The sequence below is a fragment of the Heterocephalus glaber genome, unplaced genomic scaffold (genome assembly GCF_053883595.1).
Source record: "Heterocephalus glaber isolate CG9 unplaced genomic scaffold, H.glaber_assembly_v1.0 deba00001538, whole genome shotgun sequence".
In the NCBI taxonomy this organism is placed as follows: Eukaryota; Metazoa; Chordata; class Mammalia; order Rodentia; family Bathyergidae; genus Heterocephalus; species Heterocephalus glaber.
In genome coordinates this window covers 25,575,119-25,587,386 of record NW_028258333.1, presented here as the reverse complement: position 1 = coordinate 25,587,386, position 12,268 = coordinate 25,575,119, and the positions used below count along the sequence as shown (strand labels likewise).

Sequence of the window (12,268 nt, the reverse complement as noted above, 5' to 3'; positions counted from 1 at the left end):
CATCACACCTCATGATGCCAGCTGTGGAGACAGAACACTGCTGGCCGCTGGAGTTGCTGCAGTTGCATCTCCACCTTCGCAAGTCACAGACAGTTGTTACACTCAGGGCTGGCAGTGCTGCTTCCGCCACCAACTCCTTGCCCAGCACTGTGCAGCCTACTCCTGCCCCAAGAACTCGATTTGCGGTGAGAGACAAGTTCCCACATCCTGTTGAAATGGGCCTGCCGCTCTCTCCAGCCTCAGAGGCTCAGCCGACTGGAACCAATTACAGCTCATCAACAGTGAAGTAGAGATCCTGTGAGCCATCTCAGCATGGGCTCATGACTAGAGGCCAACAAAGAAGCTGCAGAAATCATTTCCCAACTAGCATCTGTATGATTGATCACGGTGAAACCCAAGCACACTCAGCTCATCAGCCAGTGTTTAACACATATATGGGGAGAGGTGTGCCAGGCCTTAAGGGAGTGTTTGTTTGTGGGCAGGGTGCTACTGCTGAGGAAAGAAAATCAAATCAAATTCCTGTTTTGCATTCTATGTAAAGAATGCACACAATAAATACGTAACTTATAATTTATTAAATAAGTAAATATTTAGACAATGTTAAGGGGGATAGAAAAGTTCACCGAAGTTTTTGTGTCAAGTGCAACTTACTATCTACCATATTTGAGAAGAGTACTGTATTTTCAGCTAGCTTGCATTAACCTAAACTTCACAAGTAAAAGCAATTAGAAGAGTTTTATTATGTAATTTCTGACAATAACGAGTTTTAAGTTTATTTTAGGCTTTTCTACTGTAGGCATATGTGTGTGTGTGTTTGCGTGTGTGTGCACCTGTGTGTGCCTGTGCATGCACAAATGCACATATTCTCATACATCATGTGTGTTGAGAAGGGGTAGAGGGGTTGGTTGTGGAGAACATATCTGTTGTTTTCTTTCATCTAGGCCAGTGGAGACGAACCTGTTGCATGTGTGGCACAGTGGGCCGTTTGTATCATTGAAAACTCTAAAAGGTTCACCGTCACTGATCTAGGCAACATGAAGCAATAAGGCTGAATACTACTGCTCTTTGAAAATCTCAACTGCTTAAATCTATGACACATTGGTTGGTGCCTGCTTCAAAGATGCAAAGTTTCTCCAGCCCAGGGAAGAACTTTCTTCTCAGTTTGTTTGTTTGTTGTAAACTCTGACTATGTTGCCCAGGTTTAGCCTCAAACTTATGATCTTTCTGACTCTACCTCCCTAGTAGCTGAAATGACAGACATGTGCCGTTGGGTCCGGCTCTTTCAGTCTTTTTGTTATGCTTTCTGGTCAGCCCTTGGCAGAGTAGGTGCTGATCATCTCCCCGATAGAAGTTGGGCCTCTCCTATGCAGAATGCCACCCTCACCTGCCTTCTCCTTTCCACATACTTCCTCTGAAACCATGGACAGGCTCATGTGTCCTCCGATGATACTGAATCTGGGATTCTAGTGTGGACAACAATCCAGGGGCAAGAATTAATGGTGTACAATGAAAAAACCAGCAATTCAGACCAAGTAAGTCATGGGTAATTAACTATTTCAACATAACAATAAAAAACCCACAAGTGCTAAAAATTTGTTAATACTTTTCAGAGAAACAATTTGAGTAAACTATTGTTACTCTTTTACTATCCTTCATGCTTAAAAGTATTACATGCAGGGGCTGGGGATTTAGCTCAGTGGTTCTGCCACTTGCTGCACAAGCGCAAGGACCCGAGTTCGATCCCCAGCACCAAAAATAAAAAATAAATTAAAAAAATAAAAGTATTACATGCGGTAAAGTGGAGAAATCTTCTCTCCCTTCCTGGGTGCTATAAGGGAAGAATATCTGCAGCCACAGGAGTGAGTTTTCTCCTCTTGCTCTAATTGCAGAATGACACAAACACTTCCCAAGAATGTAAAATATGGCTTCTAAGATATTTTAAGTTCATTATTTACCCAAGCTTCATGAGTCTTTTATTTCTTTTCTTCTTTAAAACACATCCTAAGCACAAAACTTTCAAAGGCATATAACTTAATAAACTACCTCTAGTTGTATAGTTACAGCACTTTTATATCATTTAGTCTCTATATACTTACCTGTAGGGTTGAGGGTATGTTTTGTTGTTTAAAAAGTTATAAGTAGATTTTATGCTTAGATGTTTTCAGTAACTCATGATCAATAAACTATCTCAGGATTCCCAGCCTAGCACAGTGGATGCTTTCCTGTGGGGGTCTGCTCTGTGCACTGCGGGATAGGGTGCTGGGCTCAGCTCTACCACTGCAGGCCAGTCCTCCCCTTTCTCTCCTTACTTGATCCTGTCAATCAAAAGTGCCTCCTCTATTCCCCTGCTGGGGATCTTCCCAAAAGAATTAAAAGAATCAAACCACAGTGATATATGTGCACCCATGTTCATAGCAGCACAGTTTGTAATAGCTAAAGCTTGGAAAGAGTCCAATTGCCCATCAACTGGAGACTGGAGAAAGTAGATGCATTTTTTTTATAAAATGGAGTACTACTCAGCCATAAAGAATGAAAAACTAGAGACATTTATAGCTAAATGGATGCACATTGAGGTGATACTCTTTAGTGAAATAAATAGGACACACATGTGTAAATACCAAATAGCATCTCTGATGTGAGAAACTGAAAGTGTAAATAAGGATCAAGATGTATAATAGAAAATGTGAAATAGGAAGAAAAGGGGCAAAGGGGAAGGGGAAGTGAGAGGGGTAGGGGAAAGGAAAGAAGGGAAAGGAACAAATATGAGAAAAGGAATAAACAGAAACAAAGTCTTTGTAAATAGGGAGGGGTGGAGGGGTTGAAGAGAGGGCAGAGGAATGGAGAAAAAATAAAAACCAAGACACATCATGTAAAGGTACAGATTCTGAATGACGAATGGCATCATATTGTATACCAAAAGTGTACCAATAAGCAATGATTTTTTTAAAAAAGTGCCCCTAGACCTTATCATGTATGTCCTGAGGGGAAGACAACAGCCCAGATGGGAACCACTAGACTATCTTAATATTCAAGACATATTTCAAGGTGTAAATATCATCACAATAAATCCAAACAAAGTGAAACCCTGTTCCTAAAAACAGCATATTTTTAATTTCCTATATGAAAGTATGTAGATGACAATGAAAGGAAACATTTTCTGGATAAATACAGTGTCTTGATGTCTGTCCTTCACAGCACGTCAGCTTTTGTTTAAATATGTACTTGGTTAGTTGCTTTTGAGTAGATTGCTAAAATCAAAAAAAGATTTTCAGAATCGGGGAATGTGAACTAGAAATCCAGAAGATGCGACAAAATGAATTTTGTTAACAGCCATCTTTCCAGGGGCTGTAGCAAACATACAAGCTTAAACTAGTGCAGATAAGCAAATCTGAACAAGGGAAAGATACACAGGGACTAAAAGAAATTAATTTCTCTGAAAGGACTTTCTACAGTTGTATCTGTATAATTACAGAGTAATCTACATGGGTAATCTGGGCTAAGAGTTTATAGGCATGCAACAAGTACAAATAATAACAAATTGCTTCAAATAACTACAAAGAGGAAATTTCAAGTAATTGGAAATGAAATATTTGTTTTGCCTAAAATATTGTAATCTCTGAGGTCTTCTAGATTGTGAAATACTTCCTGAAAATAAGTAGAAGCTCAATTTTTACATCACTAAGAGTTTAACAAGATTCTGCAGCTAATATGCACCAATATGAAACAGGTGGCAAGGGAAAAAAGCTGAGTTAACATTTAAAATATTTAGCGATTTGTGGCACAGCTATGAAACAATCAGAATGGTTGCCAATCATCCATCCAGCTCTACTGATGTATATCAACTGCATATCAATCGCATGTCGGCCCTGGAAAAAAACAAGATACAGAGCAGGGGTTTCTGTTTGTGTAAAAATGTGAATAGGAAGGATGTATATATGTGAGTATATTTATATGTATACACATATATACATATATATATTTGCATTATTCATCCATATACATAAGAAATTGGTAAAAGTAGCTGTTTTTGAGAGGGGACAGAGGAGTGTCAGTCACCATGCCACTTATTGTTTAAAACAGGTCAGTGCTGAGAGTAAAAGGGAACATTACTATCATTCCAAAACAATGAGCACAAACTTGTATTATACTAGTAAATCAGGATATATGATCACCCCAGTACTGGAGGTCTAGGTTCAGGGGTTGTAGAAGGCATATTTTTCACTCTGTCTAGAACGAAAAATTTCTCCTACCTGTTTTTTTTTTTTCTTTAAAGAAAAGTTTTGAAAAGTCTTTGGAATGGAATAGATATGCAATGCATAATGATATCAGAATGCAAAACAATGTTAATTTTTAATCCTTTTTCTTCTATCATTATCATTAAGGAAAAAAATCTAGCTATTTTTGGTAAGGGTGAACCTGGGTGTTGAAAACCTTTTCTAATAAACTTCTTTACAATGGTGATGATCAGGCAACCTCTAAAGCTGGCTAAGAAATCACTGTTTTTGATTAAACAGTTCTGGAGTGAGGCTGCTGACCTGCCAGCCACATTAGTAAGGTCAGGTACACTTTACTGTTTTTTCAAGGGATCCTACTGAGGAACACGTTGCTCATTCTTTCCCTCTCAACATCCAGTGAAAAGTTTTAGAGTATGAGCAAACCAAACTCAGACATAGCAACTGTGTTATGTTACTCAGGACTATGCATATTTCCAGCTACTTTGGTTTAAAAGTAAGACATAATGGTGGTTTTTGTAACTTCAAAATTTGGTGACATGGAGAAAATGATGTTATGTGACTAGTGAATGAGAAGAAACGATGGCAGACAATAACTGGACATATGTTACATGCAATTCTTGACCTCAGGACTTGACATGCATTCACTCATTTAATTCTTATCAAACAAACAAAAACCCAGTGCCACATAGGGTTATCATTCTCATCTTAGAGATGGAGAAAACTGAACCTTGGAGAAGTGAAGTAATTGTTAAATCATGTGGCTAGTAAGTGGCACACTTACTAGGTCTGAACCTAAGCTGGAAACTTCAGAGCCTGTATTTTTAACCTAGACACAGAGCCTCTTAGATCTCTTGATAGTCAAGAGACAAAAGTTCAGGAGAGAGACAGAGACAGAGACAGAGGCAGAGACAGAGAGACAGACAGACAGACAGACAAAAGTTCCAATTCCAAACCAAAACCTACCATTTTTTTCTAAACTAAAAACAGGGCTAGGGTATTTCATGGGTTTTTCCCCACAATGAGATCCAAAATATGAAGTTGCTGTAACATAGTAGGATTTCATTTCCTCATCAATTCAGTGAGAGAGGGAAACTAGATGATTTTTCAAGATTTCGTTTGTTCTGTGAAGCTAGGAAATCTTTCTATGTGCCAATACTCTTTGAAGCACTTTATCCATATGAAATTGTTTAACTTTCCTAAGTTCTATAGGAACTATTATCATCAATATGGAGGGAAGCAAACTAATTTATGCTTCTTGTCCAAGTTTAAAAAGCTAATAAAATTCAAACCCAAGTTACCTGGCTTCCAACTCTATGCTCATAATCACTCTGCTTACAGTCTTGTGTCATAAATTTAGGATGCATTGTAGATCTAGAGTGTAAATTATAAAATGTAGAAGAAGTCTAGAATCTACCTCAAAGATAGCCTTCCTTCTAGGTGGGGAGCAAACTTTTATAGTGGGTGTTTGTTTGTTCATTTGATGCTGGTGCTTGGAACCAGGGCCTTGTGCTTGCTAAGGAAGCACTCTACCACTGAGCTACACCCTCACCCCAGTATCTGGTATTTGTTTATGCTTTTCATGCAAAGGTTCAGGGTCCTCTGTAGCCATGACATCCCTAGAGGTTGAGGAAAGGACCCTTCCTCTCCTACTTCCTCCCCAACACTCAAAATCTCTGTAGTTCTGCTGTCTTGCTGCCAGTCACCTTCAGGGATTGCTTGAGGATTTGAGGAAATCATGGGGGCTAGAAAAGTGGTACAGGAAGGCAAGCTAGAAAGCAGAAATCCAATAGTTATAAAATGCAAGTTTGAAATTGCGGATGTTATTGAGGTTTCTCCTCCTGCCTAACTCCTTTACCCAACTCTGCAAACACACACTCACACATGTATTGGTAAGGAGACAAACTTATGCCCAGAGCACCATATCTTTTTTTTTTTTTGTACTGGGGATGGAACTCCAATCCTTGTCCTTGCAAGGAAGGCGGCAGAACCACTGAGCTAAGTCCCCGGCCCCAGAGCACATTTCTTGCCTCATCACTGTACAGAGTATTCAGCTCAATGCCAACCTTCATTCCTCAAACACACATTGCAGTTTCAAAGGTGCCAGGCCAAAGTATAGGTGCAGTGTGAAGACAGAAAGAAATGAGACAATCTCTGAGCTTTGGAATCCTAGACAAAACTGAGTTTGTCTTACTATGACTCCTTAATAATTCTTGTGTGTGTGTGTGTGTGTATGTGTGTGTGTGCGCCCGCACGTGTGTGTGTGTGTTTGTGGTAGTAGTGGACTGTCACACTGAGCTACATCCCCAGCCAATTTTTAAAATTTTTTATTTTGAGACAGGGTCTTTCACAGTCTTTCCAAGTTGGACTCGAACTAGTGATCCTCCTGCCCCAGCCTCTCAGGATGCTGGAATTACAAGGGTGCACCATCACTCCCAGCTTATTACTTAACAGTTCTAATAATAACTGTTTCCATTTATTGAGCCCATACTATGGGCCAGGCAGGAATTGTAAAAATTCCATTTCTAATGCACATAATTCTTGGCAGCTATGTGTCATTACTCATTTATAGATGATATGACTGAAGCCCTAATAATCTTAATTAACTAAAATTCAGAACAAATTCCCATGCTCTTTCAATGGCATCCTCCTGCAGTTTCAGCTTCAATTTTCTTTCCTGTGAAATGGGTTCATTCATGCCTTTTTCTTACAACTGTTGTAAGAATGAGATGGGACAACATACAATCAAGCACACGTGTTCACACACTAAGTGGTGGTTCTTAAGACTACTAGAGAAAACAGCACAGAGGTTTGTAAAGGGCACCTATGGTGCTAGCATGGGTCAAGTGCAGGGTCAAATGTCCCAGCTGCACAGAATCTAGTGTAGTGGTATTTGAGTGGAGCCTTGAAAGATAAAATCTGTTTTGGTGTGTGGCAACAATCAATAAAGGGTGAGACATAGATATTTTGTAGGTAAAATTTAAAGCATAAAAAGAGAGATTGTCATGGCCACGTGTGTATCTTCAGTGATTACTTTTTTTTTTCTTTTTCTTTTGGTTTTTTGAGGCAGGGTCTCGCTATGTAACCCAGGCTGAACTTGAACTCACGGCAATCCTCCTGCTTCAACCTCCCAAGTGCTGGGTTGGTGATTACTTTTAAAATCTCAAATCTTCCCATATTTCTAAAATAACAAGACAATTAGAACTCCTTGTTGTTGAGCGAGAGAGCAAATGTACCACTAATTTTCCCTGATTAAGTGGATTATATCCCCAGAGAAAGGCAATTAATGGTATCTTGGCTCTATAACACTCTCATTCTAGACAAGAAGGACAGAGCCTGTGTAGTAGGACCTCTGGGAAAGAGTGAGAAAATCATTACAGAAGATAGGAGGCTAGTAGGGGAAAGGTCCAGAAATAAGATTTTCCAGCCAGTCCTCTCTGTTTCTATGTCCCCTCCGCTGTGTGCCTCCAGATCCAACCCTCGAGACTGGACCAACTCTGGACGTGAGCACACTCTGCCCTCCAGTCCTGATACAGCTGAATCATTAGCACTCAACACTTATAAGTCATTAGGAGACCCACTCTATTACTTACTTACACAAAGGAAGCAGTTGTCCTGTGCTCTCCCTGACAGCAAACAGACCTCACCTGTGGATAGGAACCAGAAAACTGCAAACTACAGAGATGCAGCATAGCCGTGCTGCGTAAAACCTGCAGCCTAAATTTACAGAAGGGCTTACTTTCATTTTTTCAATGTACTTTCTATTTAAGAGTTTCAATTTGTAAAAGTTGGAAGAATTCATTTTTTACTCACTTCTATAATTTTTTCAGATTAAAAGAAAAAGGTAGCTAAACACCAAGTCAGATTAAATCCAACAAGAGAGCTAGAGAACCGGTGAGAGAGAATGACAAGTGTTAGTTAAGCAAAAACGAGCAAATTGCTCTAAAATGACAAAAAGACAAAAAAAAAAAAACCACAACAACATATGCACAGAGCCCTCCCCTTTCAAGAGATTCTCACAACTTATTTTGCCATAGAGGAACTTAGATGTTACAATATCTTGGTAACCAATCAGCAAAGCTTCAGGCCTCAAACCAGGAAGCCCTGTGAGGTATAGTATGTTCAACTGTACAAGTGAGACTTCTGGTTCTCAGCGAGTTTTTGTTCCCTGTGCTTGTAGGATGGAAAAGCAGATGTGAAGTCCCTCATGGCGAAGTTTAACACAGGGAGCAACCTGGCAGAGGAGGTCTCAGGTAATAACCGGCCCTTCAAAGCCACAGCACAAAACTCACCTTCGGGAATACAAGCCAGAAAGAACTTATTTGACAACCAGGGAAATGTCAACCCTCCCACAGGACCCAGCAACATGCCCAAGTTTGGGACTCCAAAGCCACCTTTGGCAGTGAAACCTACTTTCGAGGAAAAGCCTGACAAGGAGCCCAAACCTCCTTTTGTAAAACCCAGTGGAGTGAACCAAAGATTTGGAACTTTGTCAAACTCAGCTACCAGAGAGCCTGACATAAAAATGGGATTTCCAAAACCTGGAGGCCTCAAGCCCATCAATTTGCCAAAAGAAGATTCCAAACCTGTGTTTCCCCGGCCTCCTGGAAATAAGTCGTCACTTCACAGTGTGAACCAAGACCAAGACATGAAGACACCAGGCCCAAAGCCTGGGACTGCCCCTCCAGCCCCGGAAAGTGAGCAAAGACTAGCATTCTCCAGGCTGGCTGGGGCTAAAGGCAAGTTTACATCAGCCTCACCAGATCATGATGCCAAACCCCTGTTCCCCAAACCCATCATTGGCCAGAAGCCAGCCCTGGGTACCGAAAACTCCCATGAAGATGAGAACCTCACTAAGAATATGTCTGCCCAGAAAGGATCCCCCACACCCCTAGGAGCCAAGTCCAAGGGAGGCTCTGTAAAACCAACAAGGGAAGCCCCAGAAAATAAAGGCCATGGAGGTGACGCATCAAGTTCTCCATTCACTGGAGTGGTTCTGAAACCTGCTGGAAGCCGAGGAAGCCCAGGCCTTTCCAGAAATGGTGAAGAAAATAAAGAATATAGGAAGATAGATGCCACTAAGAATATCTTCCTCAGCAAAGTGAATCAGGAAGAGTCAGCCAAGTTCCCTAAGCCTCCTTCCAAGCTGACAGTGGGGGGGCCATGGGGCCAAAGTCAAGAGAAAGAAAAGAAAGACAAAAACCCAGCAATCCCAAAGCAGAAACCATTGCCTCCTTTGTCTACCTTGGGTCCACCTCCACCCAAACCCAGCAGACCACCCAATGTTGACCTGACGAAATTCCGAAAAGCTGATTCTGCAAACAGTGAGTTATTTTCTCATTGCTAAGCAGTATGGTTTGTTCCACAGCAGGAGGGGTTTTAGCTTCTGAGGAAAAAGTTGTAACAAGGAATGATTGCATAACTGGTACTCATGCATGCAAGTGGTGAATTTTCTTTGGCATTTCTTTCTTTTGTGTGGGAGGTCTAAGAAAGTAGGAAGTCTGGGTTCTACGTAAGCATTCTATGAGAAAATGCCCTGGAGGCTGGCTTTTCAGGAGAGTGGGTGGCAATATATCAATTTGATTGATAAATGGATTTGCTTAATAATAACCATTGCACGCACTTCTTCAGTTGGATTTCATTTCATTTCGGTTGAAAGAGACTGAGGCAAACTATCCCTACTACCAGAAATGAGATAGGTAAGGGAGCAAACTTCTAAGTAAGTAGTTCCCAAAGGGGCAACTAGGATGAGCAGGGGACATTTGGCAATGCCTGGTGGTATTTTTGATTGTCAGGATTGAGGATGCTGTTGATACCAGTGGGTAGAGGGCAAGGATGCTGGTAAACACCCTACTATGCCCAGGCAAACAGAATTATCCAGGCCGAAACATGAATAGTAAGTACTGAAGATGAGAAACCTTCCTCTAAGTCATTTCAAATATCCACTCCGTTCACGTTGCCCAAGCCTAGTACTCAAATAAGAGAGGAAAACGACTTTTAGGAGATGATAACTTTTGTTTCATATTTTAGATGTTTAAATTTCTCAGTATAATGTTTTCTGAATTTATAAGTATTGCATAGCTAGAAAAATAAGGCAGATAAAGGAGTGCATTAATCTCTTTCTGGATAAACCGTTTAATTTTCTACCAGTGATGTCACTGCAATGTTTTGGAATGCGGTATAACTTGACACTGAATGGCTAGGTAAAGATATGCAACCCCACATCGTGGGGGGAAAAGCTCACACATGTCTGAGAAGATTAATATTTTTTTGCAAAGGATGTGCAACTGTTGTATATTGTAAGATGGAAAAAAACATGCTTACAAGTGACTGTACCTCTCTTAGTCATACATTTCTCTTTACAAAATTATGTTTTAATTTAAAGCAGTTCTAGACCTAACAGTTGTTTTTCATTTTGGCGCTGTGGAAGCATCTTCAGTGTGTCATTCTCATCAGATCAGTGTGCTTTGTGGTGGTAAACAGCTAGTGAGCAAGTCCTCCATTAATCCTCCCATGTAGAAGGCAAGCTTAGAATGACCCTGATGATCTGTCTCTTAGAAAGATTGGCCTGGTGTCAGCTTCTCATCGCTCATGCCATGGAAATGGTTTTGATGTTAAACAGAAGTCTTTGGGAGTTTTCCTCCACACCCTCCATCTGCATTTCAACTCCTCTTCCACTTCTGGGTGGTGGTAACACATGGCTTTTGGATGAGTCTCCACAGATGTTAATGCTAAGGAAGTCCTCTGTGACTCTACAGGCCTGGCTAGGCCAGCACTGAATGATGGCCAGTGCAATAGGGGGATAAGGAGCTGCACAGGACTCCAGAGCCAGCAGCATTATCCTCAGTCTCTTCTTCCCCTTGCACGCCTTCTCCTCTCCTGACTTCGCTCCCTCCTACCCAGTTGTCCAGGACACCATCTCTATTTTAAACCCCGTCACCACAGTTACCTTCTCAACCTCTGATCCCTCAAGATATATTAAGATCCAAGATGTAACCTCTTCCCTCTTCATCTACCACTTCCACAAATCAAAAGTCAGCCATAATGTAGATTGACCTCAACTTGTTGTCAGGATAAAGAAATTTGAAACATATCTTTAGATCTGAATAGTGCCCATTTAAAGCATCACTTTTTTCTTTAAAATTTTAAATCCTTTTATATTTTTAAATAGAAATTACATTCTGACTCAAAAAGCAATAAGTATAAAATGGTAGGCAGTAAAATAAGTCACCTTTAGTGTTTATTGGCTGTTTACTGCTCTTCCCAGCCCCTGTCGCATGGAAATAACTCTTCTTAGTCCCTTACACTGTAGTACAAAGTTTCTTTTATGTTTATATAAGAAAATTTATAGATTCTAATCCTCCAGCTTTACACCCAAAAAGTAGAATATTATATGCAACACCCTTTTGTGCCCCCCTTTCTGTGTGTGTGTTGGTGGTACTGGACATTGAACTAGGACCTCATGTGCACTAAGTATGTGCTCTACCAGAGCTATATCTTCAGCCCTCTTGCTTAAGAAAAACAAGTATATATCTTTCCACAATTTAATAAGGAGTAACTTATTTTTCTTGAGATCTGGATATTACTCTGATAAATGGATGACTAGCCTAATTGATTTAACAATTCATGTTGCTTCTAAGCATTATCTTGTTACAAATAATACTATAGAAAATAAACTTGTACATGTATCATAAAACACACATTTATTTTCTGAACACAGAATATTTATTAATAGTCAGGTCTGAAAATTCCTAATCCTTCCATTGATATTTTTCCTAAACTGTGCCAGAAATACTAGGAAATTTAGCCTTCCATTTAAGAAGGTTAAAAATGTGTCAGAATTCAAAAATGCATATTTATGTTACATACTAGCTAGACACCAAGCTAAACAGAAAATAATTAAAATATTTTTAATTAAAATATTTTTGTGGCAAAAGAAAGCATCTTAGATTTAATTATCATTCTAGAGTACATAAATAGAAAATTTTAAAAATACATTATCATAATTATATAGTGTGTTGTATGTACAATTTAGA

General features: G+C 39.9%; 1 protein-coding gene across 1 annotated transcript in view; it reads left to right on the top strand.

The window, feature by feature from the left end:
* Fyb1 (FYN binding protein 1) overlaps window positions 1-12,268 on the top strand; it is a 173,385-nt gene that overhangs the window by 63,988 nt on the left and 97,129 nt on the right. Inside the window, exon 2 of the mRNA XM_087189325.1 lies at window positions 8,413-9,556. Coding sequence (XP_087045451.1) covers window positions 8,413-9,556 — 1,144 coding nt within the window. The remainder of the gene's footprint in view (window positions 1-8,412; window positions 9,557-12,268) is intronic.